This window comes from Cygnus olor, chromosome 15 (assembly GCF_009769625.2).
Source record: "Cygnus olor isolate bCygOlo1 chromosome 15, bCygOlo1.pri.v2, whole genome shotgun sequence".
Taxonomy (NCBI): Eukaryota; Metazoa; Chordata; class Aves; order Anseriformes; family Anatidae; genus Cygnus; species Cygnus olor.
This window is the reverse complement of record NC_049183.1, coordinates 10,222,492-10,244,672: the sequence shown is the minus strand read 5'-3', so window position 1 is coordinate 10,244,672 and position 22,181 is coordinate 10,222,492. Positions and strand designations below refer to the sequence as shown.

General features: G+C 41.0%; 1 protein-coding gene across 1 annotated transcript in view; it reads right to left on the bottom strand.

Annotated features, from left to right (window-relative positions):
• CYTH3 (cytohesin 3) overlaps positions 1 to 22,134 on the bottom strand; it is a 52,072-nt gene extending 29,938 nt beyond the window's left edge. The window contains exon 1 of the mRNA XM_040574530.1: positions 21,930 to 22,134. Within this exon, the coding sequence (XP_040430464.1) occupies positions 21,930 to 22,134 (205 nt within the window). The remainder of the gene's footprint in view (positions 1 to 21,929) is intronic.
• Positions 22,135 to 22,181: the final 47 nt, after the last annotated feature.

Here is a 22,181-nt window from a genome sequence, read left to right as displayed (position 1 = left end):
TAAAAATCATTAAAAAAAGACTAAATAGATATTCCAACTTAGCCCATTTCTGTTCAATCACTGTGACTGAACTAAATACATTTAGATGAATTTCCAGTAAACAAATACTTATCAGAATATGCACTTTTAATGCAGGTTTGTTTACACTAAAGGTGTTACCCAAAAAAAACACATCCCAAAACCAAAAAACAAACTGTAGCTTGCCATAGTAATCAGTGTTTTGTCCTGTATCTGTGATGATGCCACTTCAATCATTTTCCACTATCAGCAACACAAGCACAGCATCCAAACACGGGCATTAGCCCAGAACTCTGAAGCTTACAAAGGCACCTTCAGTATTCGTTTCTCTCGACAAGTCCTACAAAAAAGCATGGGAATCAATTCACTTCTCAGATGCTGACACTGAAGGTATAGCATCATTAAAAAAAAAAAGAAATCCAATTGTCAAATGCAATTCTTTACATTCCTGTTTCCCAATAATTTCTTTACATCACCAATTGTTTTCCCTTTGTTTTACACTTTTGTCCTTCATTTGTTAAGCATGAAGCAAACTTAATAGCATGACCAAAATGCCATCAATCTAAATGCTGCATTTTTGAGCAAGCAGGCACCAAAAATTAAGAATAAGCAAGTCTTTTGCACACTGAGAAAGAACTGCAACAGATCAACACGCAAAGAGCATCCCACAGGTCAGTGCAAATTAGGAGTTAATCCCAAAATAAAGGAGAAAAATCCAGTACTTTCCAAATCCACATCCCTCATCTTTTCCAGAAGCAAAAATTAAATCCTCTCCAGTGATGTTAAATGAACCAACAGAATTCCTGCATTTCACTTACTAGCCTTTCCCCTGGCGTTCACTGGCCAAGATGTAACGCAATCTTGCTCCACCACTTCACCTGATTTCAGAGTTCAGATTCTCAAGAGAACACCAAAATAATCCCTAGCCAGTAAACAAAAAAGCTCCTACAATATCTATCAATAGATAAAACACTGATTCTCTAGCTCACTTATGAAGAAACCTGACTATTTGATGCAACGAAATTTTGGTTTCGTAAATACTCTCCTCCTACCATGTCAGCCCCAAATGGGTGATATTAAGCACTCCCATTCCAAGCAAAGAACTTCATTTAGATAGATAGAACAGATAGATTTCATTTTGCTGCTACTGAAGTATCTCACGAGTGCAAAAATAGTTACACAACACGAGGCTTAAAACTAAACAAACCTATCCTTGCCCATCCACAGAATCTGTACAACTGTTTCTTCTGGCCTTTAAAAATAATACACATCCATCCTGAGAACAAATCTGATCGTCTCAGGACATTTGTCTCAACGGATATTCTCAGGCTACTCTCTTCCTTTCCCCCTACACGCTCCCTTTTTAAACTTAATTATAGGAACATTTTCCAGCTTTCAGACAAGACGTATAAACAAAGCTGTGACCACTTGTGGCTATTAAAAATTCCATGGACGGTTTTGTAGGAGGACATCCTCCTGCATGGATTTATTTCAGTGTGAAAACAAAATATATCTGCATTAAATTCAATCAGTAAAACTAGTTGGATTTGGTTGCCTTTAAAAAATAAATAAATAAAATAAAACTATCCTAACGCATGAATCTTTGCTATTTAGTCACTGCTGAGCATGTTCTAGCACAGTAGTGCTCACACATCCATTAACAGTGAAAATAAACCTTTACACAATATCCTTTCGCACACAAAATTACCAGTTAGCGGTATGAGGAATTTAGGACCAAGTCCATGGCTTGCAGAGTTATTTTGAGAGTTTTCGGTCACGAGGGACGCTGTGACCAGAAAGCACATTAGCAGCAAAACCCAGAAGAGAGCCTCAAACATGCATCCATCATTGTAATTGTTTAACTACCGGAAAGCACACCATTACAAGATGTTGCTGAAAACATCTTTCCCTCTAGGACAAGGAGATACTTTACAAGCAAGTCATAGCTAAGATACCTGTCCTTTGGGGCTTCTAATAATATGTGAAAAAGCCCAACTTAATATTAAACCTATTATCACATGAAAACGTATTTTTAGGCATTTAGAGGAAACAGTTTCCCTCTGACATGACCCACTAGACCTCTTACATTTAGAAATTGGTTTATTTCCTCTGCAGGGTAAGTTTAGTTATACCAGTGATTGACGTTCAACATGTTTTACTGAAAGAACAAACAAAGGCTTAAAAAATTGTAAATATAAAATACATTTTTATTCTACACAGAAAAGAGACAGCAGGCTAACTGCTGCCAGGTATATAATCACTTCTTGGAAAAATCACGCATTATTTGTTATAATGTGTAAGAATGACTTAAAATAACACAAAAATATGTTTTTGTCCTGGTCAGAAATACCCACATACAATTTAGTTGGTGTTAACATGCCTAGTCAAGCAGAAAGTAGGCAATTCTGAAGTTGTGCAAAAGCAGGGTCTAAAAAACACCAATCTGGGAAAGAAAAAAAAAAATATATATATATATATATATATATAATATATATAAAAATCCAATCCGTGCCATTTACCTGCCTTCCCAAATCCAGCATTAGGATTTCACCTATCACACACAGGAGACAGCTGCACATATGCTTATGTCTATAAGGTACAAACCACAGTAAATGTGTTTCTTGAACTTGATGGAGCAGGAGTTTGCAGCAACTGACTGCAGCATATGTATCTTTACAATCTGCCCATGCTGATAACAGGAGCAACAACAGCTGTAAAGAAACAGACGAGTGTACAAAGGCTTTTTACAGCTCGCATGAGCAGCTAACCCTGGCTGCTCCTACTTGCCTTTCCCAACAGCACTGAAGCACAAATAGGTACAGCTTTACAACAGCTTTCAAATCTTCACCCTGCTAGATAGATATGCCGATAGAAACAACCGAAGGGCCAACCGCCTTGCTTTTTATTTCCTAATTATGCCACTGACACACATATCTGCCATCTGAAAGCAGTGTTTAAGTTAATGAACACTTCTCTTTTACCATCCCTGTTATTTTTATGAACAGGCAGTACTGAAGACCATGATTACACTACGCTTACCTCCTCTACATCTTATATTCACTAATGTACCTTGTCTCATCATTCTGATGCATTTCCATTAGGAAACCAAGTGTTTTGCAAACACAAGTAAAAGAACCACCTTCAAGCAAACGAAGGGGTGTCATGTGTGGAGGAAAGAAAAACCACACAACGAGCAGCTCTGCACGAGTTGCTTTGCCACTTGCTGCTGGATATACAGCCCTGCCTGGATCCCTTCTTGTTCTGGGTTTGTTTTCTGCCAGTTTAGCAAGCCAAACTCTTTCACAGAAGTATCACAGAGCTGCCCAAGCCAAAGCAACTGGCATGGCAGAAAGCCCTGGCAGAGGGAGGCACAGGGGGCAGCAACCCTTGAAACATCAGCCAGCCCTAAAACCAGCTCAGCCCAGCCCTCAAACCCCACCCTTGCAGCCTGTATCCTCTAAATCCTGAAAGTAGTTCAACCTGATATTAAAAATAGATAAGTGTGGATTTCCTTTTAGGCGCATTTTTCTTTTGAAGTCACTCTGCTCCTGCTTCAAGATCAGAAGATGCTTCTAGGCCAACTTTTCTTTTTAAAAGTATGTAAATACAAATCACTGAGTATGGAAAGAAAGCTGAGTTTAACTTCACATTCTAAGTCTCTTACCCAAATAAATTAATACTGGCATTAATAACACAGTGTTAAAATATGCATGGCCATGCATATTGAAGAAATGCAGCAAAATTTTATGCTAACTAACGTGGAAATTGTAATGGGAGATGCTGGTCACAACATAGCAGTATGTCTGTCGGGGTGGGTTATTGACAGGTTAGCACAGATAGTGGAAACACTACCCAAGTTAGCATGCACCCTCATTGGTATCGATTGCCAAGTACTGTTTAAGAAATCTGGTGAATGGCCATTCTGATTACAGTTACACCTATAAACTGATAAGTACACCATCACCTTCACATCGCTGCCCTCTTTCAAAAGGGAAAACAACAACACTGAAATAATGAGGGACAGACGTAATACCTGTGCAGTGCCAAGCACTAAAAGTAAAAATGCATTCTTGTATTGTCTTGCTGTGTAATTTATATTGCCTTAAAACTTTCTTAGGATTTCAGCTTTTAAGCAAAATGACTACATTTGATTTTCCCCACAGTGAATAACGGGAAAAGGTGATCAGAATCAGCTCTGTGTAGCAACACCACCAGGAAAAATGCAGATGGTATTATGACTCCAAAATTAAGAGGCCTCAAGCCTTTTCTTTACGCTACATCAGATCAACAAAACATTGTCAAACAGAACCAAAAGATTTCTTCCCCATCAATATGTATCCTGCAAGGCAGAGTCTCACAAATATGTAATTTTGGGAGAACTCAATAGTATTTTTCCTCCCTATTGAGCAATCGTTATGTGCAAAACCAGGGAAACATAGGTTACTTTGTGCTACAGCTGAAATGGAACTCCTTTCCTCTGATGTTTGCATTTGAAAGCCCACAGTAAGTGTTACTCTAAGTGTTAACACAAAATAGAGTCTTTGTAAAAACTGCAGATTCCATATTTCTCTTGTTGACTTTCACAGAAAGATCCAGGTCACAACAAATTCTGTAATTTTGGCTCATGTTTCAGCACTCCAGAGTGAGAGACTGATCCAGCAACAATGCCAGGAGAGGCCATGGTAACAGCTGATAGCAAATTATGCACCCGTCTGCAACGCACAACAGCCACTTTTTAAGTAGGAGTCTTGGGAAACAAATCAGGGTTCCTCCTCAGCGTTATCTAGGTGGTGAAAGCAACAGACCACCGTGCCAAGTATGCACAGCTAAGTGACACATGAAAGATACCGCATATTTATTTGAAACCCTTCATTCATTACAGTGCAATGAAAGGGCAGCTGAAGATCACTGGATTTAGCTTGACTGCAGTAGGAAAACTCTGAAATTCAAAAATTAAGATCGAATAGCTTTCCAAGAGTAAGATCCTTTAAGCTGCATGTACCTTTTAGTACTTTTTAACTTGGGGCGTTTATGATCTTGCCCAGTAAAAGCATACTGTATTACACAGCATACTACTATAAAGACTAATACGAAGAATGGGATGGAAAGGGACTGGATGATCCCATGACTAATTTCTGTGACAGAGCTATTTGCTTCTAATTGAGACAAGCATACAGGCAATGCTAACAGTAATTTAAAAAAACTTGAAACAATTGCCAGATGACAAAACTTCAGATAAACAAGGTTTAACAGATTCCCATCAAGTCTTCAGCAGACTGATATTATATATCATTATACTATACAGCACAAAGACATCATCTAGTTCAAATCCAGGTCAGAAAATAAGCAATTATCCACCTCTGTGAGTTATGCTGCATTCTCTTCTAATGCAAAAAGGGAAATGGTTAGCACTTGGCTACCTCCAGGTCATCAGCCATGACCAAAGCCGCTCTCCCCGCAGGGCACAGGAGTGGTCACGTACATACATGCTCCACAGGCAGCATTCAGCACCAGCTACTGATGGAAATCAGGTCAAGCACACGGAATACGGAGCAGGCCGGGAAGCTGGATTGCTTGAGCTACTGTTACCACTGAACAGGGTTTGGCTCCATGTTCACATCAGAGGATACGGGATGATTCCCAGGAATTCAGCATCTCCCACTGGCACGCACCACCTCTCAGTAGCTGCTGTGAATGACTGGACTAACCACAAATGTCTCGCTTCCAACCTAGGCAGCTTCCAGCTCCAACATCCAAGCATCCTGGACCAAGGACGGGACAATTCCTTCTGAGTAGCAGAGATTATTCCATCATCTGTTGGGTGTGGGAGAAGCAAACAAGAACACACTGATCCTTTCAACTTCTGAAAGGACACTATGAGAAGAAATAAAATTTGCAGCAATGTGTTTCAGCTTTGCCCTTACCACAGCACCCCCAGCTAGAGGCGAGGAAAGCATTGGCTGGCTCGCACCTACGTTTCCAAGTACAGACCTGGAAAAAGGCTCAAAAAGCAAGCAGACCAGAGCAGTATCAGACATTCCTGTCAGATCCATTTTGAGTCACAGCATGGAAAATCGACAGGAATGTCGCTGAGCAGCTGCAGGGGGGTCCTAGAGGCCAGACCCCACAGCCGCCCACCAGCAGTACCCTCAAATCCTGCTTTAGATGCGGGCGCAGTTCACCAGACCTACTGTGCTCCCAGCACAACGTCTGGGGCTCAACCCATCTTGCTGTCATCATTTTCCAGTAACATCTACTCTTGGCAACGAGGGAGCTGCTCTCTGTACTTCACTCATTAGTGGAGAGCATTAGTCAGTTACTTATGATTGCTGGCTCTTTCTAAAGCACACAAATCCAATTTTCAGAAAAAGCAAGGGAAAATTCATCCTTCCCCTTCCCCCACCCCTGCCTGAGACAGCTCTGGAGTTAGATTTCAGAAGCAATATTTATTGCAGAAGCTTTCTATTTATTCATTTTCCAAGATCAGTTGCAGGCTAAAGGAAGTGGAGCAAATGCTGGATTTGAAAGTAGTCTTCGTTCTCCAAAGAATGTCTCCAGACAGCAACCAGGGTGCCATGGTAGGACTACTCATGCATCAAATGACTGCTCGAGTAGCATTTACTTTCCTCCAAAAGAAGATGAGCTCCAGGGTGCATGATGGAATACCTGACACTGCAAACCATCAAAGTTCTTGCGGTCTCATCCAAAAAAGCAACCCTCATACCTGCTATGGAAGCTGCTGAGCTGCAATACCTGAAGGAAAATGCACCTTAGGTCGTACAATATTTTACTTCTTGGTCATCTTCAGCTCCAAGTGTTCCAGCATCTTGCTATGACATCAACAAGCCCATTCGCCACATGCTCTGTAGCCCAAGAGGGCACTTTAAGAGGTCAGGAATTTATTCATAGGTTTCTTAGTGAAGGAATAGTAAGGCTTAGTTTAAGACTGTATAGTGTTTTCAAATTCCTCACACAAGAGTATATTTAGCATTTGTGAATTGTTGGTTGCCATCACTCCATGCAACAATTAGCTTGACAGGTCACTAATCCAGATATAAAAGAGCTTTTTCTCTGGTTCACTGATAAGAAGTTTGCTGGATGGATCACTTACTGTAAGGTCAAACCCCTGCTCTCCCATTCCTAGCTTGGCAAAAGACCATTGGTAGTTTATACCAAATCTGGCTCATCATACTTCCAAAATAAAGCACATTCACTTTGAACATGCTTTAAAAAAGTTTGAATACTTTTTATTTATTTTTTAGTGTAGACATAAGTTCTATGTTGAAAAAAATATATATTTTTTTCGTACTTCAAGCAGACCCTCTGGCACTCCAAGCAAAAACTCCTTTGAATAAATACATTCTTCTATTTAAACTTTTTCAAACAGTTTCAGTCAGATCTGCCAGAATAGTACATTGCACTTTCTAGGCTGTTTTTCCTGCCTAGTATTGACAAAAAAAGTCACTGCATTCCTTCCAGAGATCAATGAAAAATAATCTGAACGTGTATTTTTCTACTTTATTAAGTTAATCATTTTTCCTCAGCTAAGTGCTTAATAAGAAACAATCTGTATCCCTACAACAACTTCAAAGATCTAAGCAATTAACTTCTATTACTCTCTCTCTCTCAGACTTATAGCATGTTAAATTCAGCATTTTCCCTGAAACTGAAGGGAGAAAGGTTTACAAAGCTTTAAGTAACTAACTGGCATTCAACACTAACCTCCTTCCAAATCCATCGACTCCTGCTACTCCTATTTATAAACATTCTTACTCAGATTTCCACTTCATCCTGCCATGCTCAAATAGCAAACATTTTTGTCGATTAGGAAACAACTGAATGGGACCAAATGCTTCAGTTGTGTTACCCCTCACCACAGTGCAAAAGGTACCAATAAAAGATAGCACCTTCTGCTAAACTTGTAATATGTACGGCAAATTATGTCGTCTTTAACTGCAGATACCAGCTTCATAAGACAATGCAGTTATATATAGCTTCTGAGAAGCAAATTTCCAAAGAGCTCCTCTCTCTCTTCGGAGCAGTGCTCTACCTGGCATGAGCTTTCAGTACACAAAGACAAACTTTGTGTAAGGCTGTAAAAAATCTGACTCATATTAACAGTCGCAATCATCCTAATTTTGCCTAAGGGCAACCAGAAATACCAAGTTGGAAATTCTGCTGAGCACTCTGCGCCAATAGGGTGTTTGTCTGCACCTCCGTGGGCACTGCTAGCAAGGGGCATAAGGAGAAGACTTGTTCACCCCGGGCAGAGATCCTTCTGTCTTCCACAAACGGGCAATATGGCACTGGGTACAAAACACCCGGTGAATGCCATTTGCTGACACTTTCTTCATTGTTTTAAGTATTTTTTGCCCACTGAGAAAGGCAGTTGCTAATAACAATGGTGGCATTATTAAGCATTGGTTTTTGCTACCGAGTCACCTAATCCCAACAGCATAGAACCATGTAGAGAGCAGTCTATATACCACATCAAAATTATACAAAAGCTAGTTCAAAAAGATTTTTCAATTACAGCATCTGCCCTACCATCTCTTCAATGTTTGAACTGATTTGGACCTTAACCTTTGCTAAAGTATTTGAAGCACGACCAGAAAACCCAAGCGCCGCATCCACAGACGTCCAGCCAATATCTCTAAACATTCAGAAACTAATTCTGAAAGATTACATTTGGAAATTCTCCTTAAAGAAAAGGAGTCACCAAAAATTGCTCTTATACAAATTTTGAATCAGGCTGTTAGAAAACATGAAATGCTTCCACTTGTCTCCGCAGTTGTAAACCTTCGTGATGAACTTCGCTCTAACGGAAACTTTTTCCTGAATTTTCCTGCAGTTGTAGTTTAAAAAATGTCTTCCCATATGCCAAAGAAACACAAAGCCTAATTAATTGCAAACTATCAATGGAAGTCTAGCCATCCTGCATTGTTCCAGCTAAGAACTTATGAGCTCACTAATGAAATCTAAAAATACTCCCTACTGATTGAATGGCGATACACACGTTTTCACTAAATACCGCGACACGCAACTTTGCATGGCACACATAATGTGTTCATACTGAATAGATGACATAGCTTCCATAAGAATTAATAGCAATGGAAAAAGACAACTTATACAGACCCACAGAATATAATCACTACATTGTTCGTTAATCCCTGCCACCACTGTTAACTCTATTCCAGAAAGTCTCAAGAGGAAGCAAGATACAGCAGCAAAGGCTGAGGAACGTCCAGCTGCAAGGGGGTGGGAGGGAAAGGAAGCAGACTGATTAGTTGAAGAGATTTATTGTATGCGCATATTCTATGTTAAAATTCATTATCTACAACAACAAATTTTTTGGAGTCATTTAACTGTTCTCAATTCAAATACAGGAAAATGCTATCGGGCTAACATGTGTTTGTTCAGCACGAAACCCTTTCTTTAAAGCATAAAATGAGGTTGTGAAAAGCCAAGACTTCCACAGAATTATCATACAATTATTTCAATAAAGTGAGAAGGACCTCCTGATGATTTTCGAATGTGACAGGATAACTTCTAAGTCCATATGAGCACCAGAGAAAAACAAAAAGTGTAACAAAAAAAAAAGGCAGCATTCTCTCTCCCTTTCAAGACATTATTATACTGCTTTCTTCAATTTAGCTGGCATATTTCATTCTCTAGGCAACAATACTTCCCGAATTTCCTCTCAAATACACCACAAATGCAGCCAAAGCATCCTGAAGCATAGTTCCTTATTCTCGTTGCTGTATTTTAGTGGCCTTTGACACAGGCAGAGTCTACATACAACCAATTCTGCAAAAGACAAATTGTAGAATGCTTACTGCCAGTTAAGATCGCAACACCTACTGTTCAGAAGAACTTTGAATACTATTCTTGCAAAACAAAACGAAGCAATACTGATAATTTAATCACTACAATGTTGGGAAAAAAATTACTTACATGTATTAATTTCATGTATAATACTGTATTTAAAAATAAGATAAAACACAGGGGTGCTCAGGACAGGAATCAATCTCAACAAAGCCCAAACATAGCTATGCAATATACGACGCCCAGTGCAGTAACACAGCAAAACGGATGTCATAATTTGCTTAATTAAAAAGAAGAAATAAATGGCATGTAGAAAAATAAATTTGGTTGCAGGTTCACAAAACGTGCTGTTATTCACCATGTTGATAATCACCACGTTGACAGTCACCAGTCAACCATGTAGATTCGGTGACCATACAAACAAAACCAACTGTTACTGCCACTTATCCAAGGAGTGCAGCAATCCTACCACAGGAACAAAACTTCCTCGTTCTTAACATTAACACTGGTGAGCAAGTACAAGAACTCCAAAGATTGTTATATCTTACGTAGCTGCATGGACAGCATAGGGATTTCTACACTGCAATTGATTTGCTTCAGAAGTATTGTGCCTTCAAAGCATACCATTTTGTGCACATTCCACTTCCACTTTGAAGTCACAGATCAGCTCCTACTAGTTCAGGAAGGAAAATAAATTGTTGTTATGTTCTAGCACAGTGGGGTGAAATGCCAGGTTGTCCAGCAAGCCAGCAGGCTCACCACAAATCTTCTTTTTTCTTTTTTTTTTTTTAAATAAAAGAATTATTAAGGTGTATACACTAATATTTTCCAAAATTACGCTATAGACTGTGGTTATGTTTTAAAATTCCTCTATCGCTAATAATATAATATTTCAAGCTAGTTCTTCCAGTCAATTAGGACTTATTTGTATACTATTGTTATTAAACTTATTACTTTGACTAGCATAATTACAAAGTGATTGAGTAACTACATTCAAAATTAAAGACTTGGTGGCAGTAACAGAATTCTTAAGTTTAGTAGCCATTTGATGGATTCCACTTGCAAATTCGGTGTGGAAGGAAGATCTGAAAGGCAGGCAGAAACCTAACAGCCACTGCAGTTCTACCTTGCATCACTGGTCCCACGTAACTCACATACAGGATGGCTGGCTCAATTAAAAAGATCAAATTTCTTGAGTTTCTTTATAACAAAGAAAAAAAGAAAAAGAAATTGTTTTGAAAGAATAAAGGATGCATTATTTTGGTCATCCTTAAGTATTCTCACATTCCGTGTACCTACTGTATTTCTCACTCATTTTGTTTAATCTGGATCCAAACCATCATCTACATAGTTGGAAGCACAAAATATACCAAAGGGAAGCTGAACTCTGAAGAAAAATATTAGGCTTCTCGCTTCCTTAAATACTTAGGCTCTGTAAAACAAAGACTAGTGAAACACAGCATAAATGAAGTTAGCAAAATCAAAACTGTTCGATGAAGATTGTAGAACTCATTACATATTGTACCAATACTTTAAAGACAATAAAGGATTTTGTTTCAATTAAATCTTGTACTAGGAGTGATAAATTGATACCTTCTTCCGAAAGTAATCTAAAAGTATGGCTACCTTCCCACTCCATTCAGGCAACTTCATTTCTTTAAAAAAAAAAATCCTAGATGACTTAAAGTCTACAGCAAAATCTGAAGGCGTTTAAGTATTTCAGGATGGGATTAATGGCAGAGTTCTGAAATGGATACTCCTAGTTCCTGTTGCTTTTACTGGAATATTTTTATAGAGAGTCACTTTTTTCCCACCCTGCCCTTTTCCTTTACTGAATTTCCACACAATAACTTAGATTTGACCATCACCGGACATCTGAACAACAATAAAAAAAGTTACAGCTGGATCCTGTATTAGTCCCAGCTGCATAGGATCTCTGGCTGCGTTCACAAAACAAGAAAGCCAATAGGAAAACAGTAGGAGAATTTCTTTTAGCAACTTAACTTTGAATAAATTGCTTTTCCATATGCTACTACAACAAACTATTTTACTACTCGATGCAAACTGAAATTATTCTTCCTATTTTTCATCCCCTTTTCTAAAAAAAAAAAAAAAATCCTACTACAAAAACCTTTACTACAAAATGCCAGAAAATAATCATCTCCATATGGTCTTTCAAGTCTAACATACCACAATGGATGTATCTGCCAAGTCCACCCACCCACAGGCTCCATAAACTTTAGAGTATTATTTGTATTTAATTTGGATTACCAATTTCACCCAACCTTTCCCCTTCATAATACGTTTCTATTTCATGCTTGCAACACAGGTAGAAAATACAAAAGGAAAATGAGTTTTCAGCAATTAAGAACAATGACGTAACGTGTACTCTCTACACTTATCACTGAATTCATAGTGGAAGGACTTAAGCTAGCCTTCTTTTTATGTTTGCACTTATAAAATATCACCTAATCTTTTAAAACATTCATGTGAGACTATGTCATTTATTGGTACAAAACCAAGACTAAACACTGCAGTCCTTCCAACTTACAGTGCAGAAAACGAGGGTGAAGAAAGATGTATTTTGATTTCAAAAACGCTGGGGGGGGAAGTTTCCTCTCAGATATTTAAAAAAGAAAGTTACTATATTTAATGCACAAAAATGCACTTCCTATAGCCAAAAAAAAAAATAAAAATCAACACCATATGCTCCATTTATCTGTCCTGAGCACACCACCTCCAGCAAACTGCAGTGTCACAGGCTTCCCAAAAAGGCTGACCTCACATCACACACAGGAGTAGGGCTTGAGAACCAGGCTGAGATTCCCAGCCCGCAGAATTCACCAGCATCAGCTACGCTAAGAAACAGCAAACCAGTCACGTACCTGAAAGCCTTTAATCTCTCCCTTCTGTGGCTGGAATCATTCTCATAGACACAACAGTCATTTCTCTAACTTTGCATCCGACTAACCTTGGGTTCCAGTTTCAAATTCCACTTCAGAAACAGTTTCTATACAAACTGCAATTCAGGAGTAGCAGCACAAGGAAAAAAATGCACAGATATTCTCCTTGTCCCCAGATGAATGCTGGATTCTCCTTTAGAAGTGTTGCAGGTACAGAAAGTAATAATCCGAGTAACTAGAAGGGCGGTACAATAGGTCAGAACTGACTTGCAGAAGAGCGGGTTAAAACAAAAATTTACTTTTGAGACTATAAACATACACTTCCATAACATGACGTGCCCATGAATGCGTTACGTGACGGATACCACATCCAGAATGAGTCCTCCCCAGTTAGCATGCACCAAGGGTTACGCCACGGTTTCCTCCAGGCTGAGCGAGGCTCCTGACGGCATGCTCCCCAAACACCGAGCGCTTGGTTTGGGCATGGCCCAAGCAGGATCCTTTCAGTCAAAGGGAAAACCACACAGAAAGGAAAGAAAGAGAACCAAAAATGGAGAAAAACAAAAAAGGGAGAACCCCAAAAAGATGCACAGACACACGTTTACCTACCCCAAGCAATTAAGTCCATAGATCTGCGAGGGATCACCAGCCAGCACAGCCTGTACACGGGAGCTCCTTTGTAGGCAACCCCGAGCAGCTGAGCACGTACAAGCACAAGAAAGGGGGCAGGACCCTGGGGGCTTCTCAAGAAGGACTCAAGGCTGTCCTACATAGGACCAAGCCACTAGCCTGAAGTTGGGAGGATTTTCATGGTCAGAAAATGCATTTAACTTGCAAGGTTCCTCCCAAGGAAGGGAGTTGCCCCGTACCAGAGCCACCAGCGCTTCTTGAAGCCACTTGGTTTAACCTCTACTTCTTGGGAAAGCCTTCCCCCACAGCCCCCAGTTGTGAGATACAGCCACAAAAACATGCAGCAGTTTCACAAATTTAAAAATGGCATTTGCAAGTGGTCAAAGTTGTACTCGGGGAGAGTACACAGCCTGGTGGGAAAATTCCTCTTCAGTCGATTTGAATGACGAGGCAGGAAGTTCATTAGTCCACGCTTACATGAGCGAGAATAAAAGAAAAAAAGTACTCGAAATCTGACTACTGAATATAAGAAATGCCACTTTACGCGACAATAATCCCTTATTTTGTAATACGCGGCTACAAATGCCCCTTTTGCCTATTCCCCTCTCTTGTGCATGCCTCATGAGGCAACAGGACCCATTCGGGTCAGAAGTTGACCCTCCAGACAACGTTGCTTATGAGCTAAACAAAGATCTTATTAAGGAACATGATATTTACAATATATGAAAGCAAAAATGTAACAGCAAATAAAGACTTCTGAAAACTTGGGAACCGAGCAGGAAAACAACCTGAATGGTATTTAGCACTCCGAATCAGACAGTACGAACACACATCTCCATGCTGGAAATTACACTGCCTATTAATAAGGCACTTGTATAAAAACGGAGAGGTGACTCACTAAATGATTACATCTCACTGTGCCTTTCACAGAAAGCAGCAAGAGGCAGTTTTCCTGCTTGCACATGCCAATTTTTTCAGCCTTTTTTTTGCGTTTGCATGTGTGTGAGAACAGGAGAGAGACAGGATACATTTCTTTTCTTCCCCATCTACTCCTTCTGCCAAACGACGTCTTGCGTACCACTCAATTTCAATGTAATTTGACTGAAGGGTGGATATTACAAGCCTTGAGAGAACTGGTAACTGGCTAGGGGAGACACCAACATGAATTCCCACAGTTGCTGCTCAGCCGCTCCTGCACCCTGAGAGACAGCAGACGGCGAGTGAATTTGCAGACGCACTCTACGTGGCCACCCCGCGCGAGCCCTGCTCCAAACCAGCTGCAGAAAATCACATTATTATGCAGATAAATGCACGGGGAACAAGGCCAGAAATAGAATACCGTAAGGAGGAGATGCGTGGTATGTCACTGGAGACATGAAAAAGATTCAGGCCTCCTAGGGGAGAAGGCAAAGCTTTAGAGATACCAGACCATTTCCATAGACTTGGGTTTCATCATTTTCATACAACTTGCTTGTTTTGTTCAAAAAGTTCAAGGTATTTCACCTAAAAATCAACAACTGTTTTCTCCTTTGGTATTAAGGACCCACAGCAGCTCCTCACAATCCAACCGGGCTGCTAGATCCGATAGGGAAAGCCAGATGTGAACTCAGATTCAATCATCACAAACAAACTTACCTCCAAATCTTGTTTTAAACAGAATTTTCTTACGAAATTCTATAGCATTATTAATCAATAGTCTCGCAGTAAAATCTATCCTTCGCAAATCTTCCATACTCCTGGCATAAGCTATTTCTTTTTATTATAAACAGAGCATCTGAAAATGAGGCTAATTAGTAAAACCATGCCAAGAAGTCCAACCTATTGAAAAATTAGATCAAAGATCTCCAGTACTTCATGTCTTGGTTGAGATTTCCCAAGCTTCCAGCGTGCTACATTTCCTGTTAAACTCCATGAGATCCTACTGAATTTGTCAAAGAAATGTTTGTTTTCTGGGAAATACTAGATAACGTCTGTATTTGCCTTTTTGCACGTCAACTTATATTGGAAAAGCTACCCACTTATATCCCACCTACGTGTAAGTAGATAGCAGAACTTCAACAGAGTTGTGGAAGCAGCTATGTATCGTTGTTTGTTTGTTTAATAAAACTTTATAATACTGAATAATGGGCTTAAAGAACTTCAGAAAGTAATGAAATAAATGTGACACAGATGTTCACCAAAAAAAAAAAAAGAACAAGAATGTTTTTACTTCATAGCAACGAAATAGGTCAAGCCATTTCCTTCTTCAGGCAAATCTCAGAGGACCACAAAACACATGGTTTTTTAGTAGATTTTGTGTGTCTATCCCACTAAAAGGAAACACTGTTGTCCAAAAAATTTGCAATACTAAGTTTTCCCATGAAATTGTTGGAATTAAAAGAAGGAAGTCATATGCAATTAAAAACAATTTGCTAGATGCTAAAGTTATACAATGGTATATAATTAAACCCACTTTTACTATCTAAGTCGCATACCTTTCCTCTACAACACACTGCTTTAAACGAATGCGCAGTGAAGAATTCAGAAACACCACTCATGGCTGTTCACATGAAGTTTTCTTTGCCTCTATGAATATTAAAGTAAAATATCACAAGTTCTTCACCTCCATGGGATTGCGACCCTACAGCCCTGCAAGCTGACAAGCTTTCCCAGCAGACTCGCTGCTAAGGGCTTAATTTTATCCTCAGTGAAAGAAACCCCTGGTCAATGTGTCCAAACTCTTCGCTGAAATGAATGCAATCTTTCGGTACCTGCTTAAATACTCACAAACCACAGGAAGACAAAGCGAGGCAGACAACCTTAACTACCACTTTGCCTCAAAAATGTGGAAATAATTCCCACAGACAGCTTCAGTCACCACGAGACACTACCCCACACGCTGCCTAGCCCCATGCAGAAGTGTGCAGAAAGCGTAGTGTGGGATCCCATAACCAGATTAAATTTATTCGTGCACTCAAATAGGAAAACAAATATTGCATAGGAACATGCAACTTATTTCCTAACTTCAGGAGTAAGATTGCAAAAGTGTTCAAAAGGTTTTGCATTGCCTTTTTAAATGTCTTTTTCGTACAACTTTTCTATGTACTTTTTAAAGAAAGAAAGAATAAATTCTAACATCTGATTATTTCCTTGTCAATAGCCACTCGGGATGTCGGTGTGCACCCATGGACACTAAGAAAGGCAGTGGGTGGAAACAACACTAACAGCTCTGGTTTAGACTCATTAAACTTAAGATGGCAATTATGCAATCTTAAGATCTTAAACAAGGTAGCATTTTAGCTGGGACAGATGGCACTGGATCCAGAGCAGACAGTGTATGCTGGAAGTCATCCCTTTAAACACAACAGTTTGATTTCTATTTGCAAATTTGATTGTTCAGAACAAGGCATACGAAGGAAGACCATTAAGGCAAGCACAGGATCCTGCAAATCTTCACAAAAATTTGGAAGCAGAAAGATGATCTTCCATATGAAAAAGTGATTAACAAGATCGGAGGGGAGTGAGGAGACAACAGTGAAAGAAGCCAAGAAAGAGCAAGATTTCAAAAAGAAAAGTATAGTAAACAGTACTAGAGGCAGCTGGCTGGACGAAGAGGAGGAAGGGAATGTACTGAGTACAAGGGGTCAGGACAAGTGTGGAACGGACCTAGGATGAACCTGGAGAACATGCTCTTCAGACGGCAACTGCAAACAGCTCATTCGATGACTTTCAACATGAAAAGAAGATGGGGCAGTAGTTCAACATGAAAATGGGGCCAAAGACAGAGTGTAAAAAGAAACAGACCAAAGCATGTTTGCACTGGGAGGGAAAGGAAGCAAGCAAAAGATAGCAGCAGATAAGATGGAGCTACAGTATAAGTGAAACAGTTTAAAGCTCTTAAAGGCAATAGATCAAACTTTTCTATAGTGCAAGCAAGGGAGAGACACAGGTGGAAAAGACGGCAAGCAGAAGAAACTGCAGGACAGACACACCTTATTTCATCAATTTTCCCTTGGGAAGTGTTCAAAATCCTATAAAGAAAGAAGGGGAGGCAATAAACATGATGAGACTGAAAGATTTGATGTGAACCGCAGGATGTACCTTGGAAAACCCTGTGCTGCCTTGAGACGTGCAGCCCCTCAACTGGTAAAAGCTTTTATGGAACCATTGCTATTAAAAGACTGCAATATCCATCTCGTAACAGCAGCACATGGGGAGCCCCCTTTCACGTGGCTATTACCGTGATTCCCAGACACCGTTCTGCAGAGAACACTCTGTTCCTCTCAGTAAATCCTACAGGTGTTTTGGTTTTTTTTTTCCTAGATGTAGTAATACACACAGATGCTATGTTATAGGCATGCTGTTCCACTAAAATCCACGCCATGCTTATATAGCTGTGCACCAGACACCAAATACTACTTAACAATTTGTCAAGTTTGGCAACCTCTGGAAACTTTGTCAGCAAAAATTTAATGTTTTCTTCCAAGGCACAGCTAAGAATATTGAATGCTAGGCTCAGAAAAAAATTCACGTGTTATTGCAATTAAGATGCCCATTTTCCGATAGCATTATAAATAACTATTATTCATAATTACACTGTAAATATTAATATGTTTGGAGCTCAAAATTAAGATCCTATTGAACCAACAGGTAGCCTGTATAAATGTGAAGTAGGTTGAGCACGGAGAACTATTTATTTAAGCAAAAAGCGACTTAATGTGAAGCACTGCTGGCTAACAGAAGACATTTATGTTTAATTTTGTGCTGTATCCCCAGATCTGCTCTTTTTCCTCTTCCTAGAATCCCTACATGTTGTTAGTCTAACACTCAGGTGCATTTTTATATTCTTGGCACTCCCCCAGTGTTATTTAAAGCTACAAGCCTTCCTCCAAAGAACTTCTGGGACAACTTTTTAAAACCACCAGTACAAGTTATCCACTTTGATGAGTCTGGAGTGAAACATGTTTAACATTCTTCTATGCTAAATAAATTCTTTATTTCATGAGTTTCTTTTAGTATAAACAAAACATGCAGATTTAGTCCCAAATGCAGAGCAAACATCTAGAACCATGCGCAGGCCACATGGATTCTTCTGTCTGTAACATCTACCTTTGAAAGACACAAGAATGCACAAAAAACAAAGCAACAATAACAAAAAAAAACAGAACCGGTCCAGAGGTTACTGCCTGAAATTGAAATAGATATCTCTATATATATGAAAATCATTTTTAAAAACATTTTTTCTAAGAAGAAAATGTTTTTTCTTACATTTAACAGATTTTGCCTATAAACGTGTAACCGCTTTGCCATGCAGAAGAACAGAAGTCATCTTGCTAAATTTGGTTTGGCAGCAAATCTATTCTTCTGAGTCTTCTGCAAGACGATCTGGTCTCTTGGTCTAGTTCCTCATGAGTGCCTCTGCATAATAGAAATCAAAGCGCTACCTGGCACCGTCACTGCAAGTTGGGCCAACTAGCACAGCCTGGCAACTGAACTGCTCTAACTCCCCAAAAAAAGCTTCACAATTTGGGAATAAAGAACAGAGTTTGGGGAACAGTATGGAAACTTCACTGTCACAATCAGTGCTATATTTTTTCATGTTTGCTAAGTTGAAACAAGATTTTAACCTTTTTGCATGTCTGTTGAGAGCCCTTCATGGAGATAGGCTCAAAACAAGCACACACACACGTCACTACGTACTTCATTGTGTAGGTTTTTCCAGGCAGACCAGCACCGAGTTGGATTTCGGTGACCACGAAGCAACTGCACAACTCAACTCAAATCCAGGGAAACAAAGAAGAGTACTATTCCGGCCTGCCTTCTACACACCTGCTGCAATATTCAGTGTAAAGATCTTGGTTCAATGGTACCACCCCTGTGTAACAGTAAGCATGTTAGAAAAGCCTCAGTCACATCACAAAACATGTGATTTTAAACCAAGCGAGGAGAGGGAGGGGGAGAAATTTCCTGGATCAAGTGAACCACAGAGATATTTTAATCAGAACACAAAAGAAGGCTGAGACAAACACCAACTGACTCGGATCATATCACATCAATAATCCACGCACACAGCCTCCACTGAAATCAATGGGAGGTTTGTGTATAAATGGCTTGCATAAAATAAATGCATGTCCCCATTTAGACTCCAGAGAAGAGAGAAAACACTGAGAACAATTCCCGTAATTAACATTTCTCTTCTGTCAAGTGTTTCTAAAATAATAAATCCTAGCTTTACATAGCTCCGCTGTCATTCACAGTTTTTACAAGAGGTGGCAAAATAAGTGACCCCATTTGACAACTAAGGGAACTGAAGCATCAGATGCAAATTACACAGAAGAGCAGGGCAGCAGGCAGAACTGAACTGGGAATAGCAGTTTACCTTCTGAATCACAGTGTAATGTCCTAGATATTTAGATGCTTATCTAGATCAAGTCTCTAATTAGGGTGATACCGTGCAGTCCTCAAATAATTGTGCACACTTCCTAAAGTACCTGTGCACATCTATAAGCTCAGCTTTATGAGTCTGCCGGTCAATCATGTGAATTTTTGAGCACTGGAGGTGTCCTGCAGAGGTTCAAATGCTGGGCAGCCCTGCTCAGACGCCCTTGGCAGCCCACGACTCTCAGTACTTAGTGGCACTAAAGCATTTTAAAATTGGTTATCAAATCAACACTTTTCACATGCTTTCTATTGTTTAGAAAGAAGAAAAAAAAGACTCTTAATTCAAAACAATTCATTAGCTGGAAATGATCTAACTAATCCTGGTGTTCCAAACTGACTGTGTTCCGTAAGAAAAAGCCAGACAGGATCTCTAGTCAGGAAAAAAGTTCAATACTCACAAGAAATTAGTGTAAAACATTAAGTACTGGTTGAAAAAAAAAAATACAATCTAATTAGTCTACGATTGTTTTACAACAAAGCCGAGTAGGAACATAAGCTATTCTGTTCTCACATAAAAGCAACATGTTTATTAGTGATATGAAGTTATAAATAATAGTTTCATTTGCACTCTACATGAAAATCTGATGTCTTCATCCACAAACCAGCCTTCAGAGCAATACAGACCAGCTCCGCCCGAGCTTCCATCTTTTTCCTCCTGTGAAAATGCAACTCTGAAACACTTAACACTTTCTGAAAGATGATTCTCGATTCAGCAAGAGGTCCACTTGGTCTAAGCCTTGCACATGAGCAGGTACTACTACATTACACAGGGCTCGTGCCAACAGCAGGCACGGTCATCTCCCTTTACTACAGATGCAAGCCCATAATGCTGTGAAAACTTATTTTGAGTTGAGCGAATTTTCTGGCCTTTACAATTACAGTGTTCAATTGTCCCCAATGACATTTTTAAAGGAAGACTGTCTTGTTTTGTTATTTGGTTTCCTTTTTCAGATTTTTTTAAAGACTTAAGCCCAACACTAACCAAGGGACAGAGGTGCCTGCTAAGAACTGGCCATGCTTACAGACGACTCCTTGAATTATTTTTCTGATTCATCACAGACTTTTTTTTCCAAGTTGTCAAAACAAACACCACAACCCACTTGATTTCCGAGTTCTGGGTAATTATATTTAGAATTAGCAATCATCGTGTAACTATTAATCATACAAGGCTTAGCCATTACTTTACCTATCTAAAATAAAGCAACACGTTCAAACGCGGGCGGTTTAGTGCTTTATTCAGGAGAGATCCCCACCACTCTTCACTCTGAACCATGCCACTGATGCAGACAGCCACGGTCGCAGCAGCAGCAGTGAATATAGGGCCACAGTCGCAGCAACAGCAGTGAATATAGGGCACAGCATTGAGCCAGTGCCTCTGCCCCAGGGCAGGACCGGCTGCTCCTCAGCACCATTATCACTGGCGGCACCCAAGAGCTGAGTGTTTCAGACACAAGCTTTACAAACGCGCTCACACTACGAAAAATCACACGAGGAGAGCGGGCTGCAGAGCTGCAGATCCTGGAAGCCGGACGGTACACAACCCCGTCCTCCCAACGATTAAGAATTGAGACTAAAAAAGCTCCCCCAGGACGCGAGCCCTGACTTTCTAAAGGCAGGTTTTGGGAGCACTCACACCGCTGCCTTCAGGCTCGGTTCACCTTGTTCAAACTGGCCGAACCACTCCGTGATTATCACCGAGCCGCCACGAAGATGACACACACACACTCGCAGCAGCCCTCACAGAACATAATTGCCCTTTTCACCGCCCGCTGCCAGCCGCGTACTTTTCCCCCCTCCTCCCCAGCAGCTGCACCGGGGCAGCGCAGCGATGTCGCCGGGCGGGAGCGGAGCCAGGAGCGGGGCCGGCCCCCGGTGAGGGCCGGGGACACAGGGCCGCTGCCGCCGCCCTCCCCACTCCGTGCCCGGCTGCCGGAGCCTCCGGCCCGACCCCGCCGGCCGTGGGGCTCCGAGCCAGCCCCCGGTGGGGCCGCCGAGCACAGGCGCCAGCCCCCGCGCCCGGCCGCGGTCCCCTTCCCCTCAGCGCCCGCGGAGCGGGACGGCGGAAACGTCCCGGGCTCGGGGCTCCCCGGCCACGAACGCGGGTGTCCCTCCGGCCCCCCCAGCGCCACTCACCGCCGCCACCCCCGCCGCCCTCTTCGTCCATGTTGGGGCCGCAGGCAGGGCGCTCCGCAACGGCAAACGGCTGAGGGAGGCCCGGGGCTCGCTCCACCCGCTTGGCGCCTTTCTCGGCGGCTGCTCTTCCTCCTCCTCCTCCGCCCAGCCCTACCTCAGCCCCGGCGGCAGCCGCCGCCTCTGCCCAGCCGCCCGCCCCTCTCATGTGACGGGCGGCGGGGGGAAGGCAGGCCCGGCCGGCTCTCTGCCGGC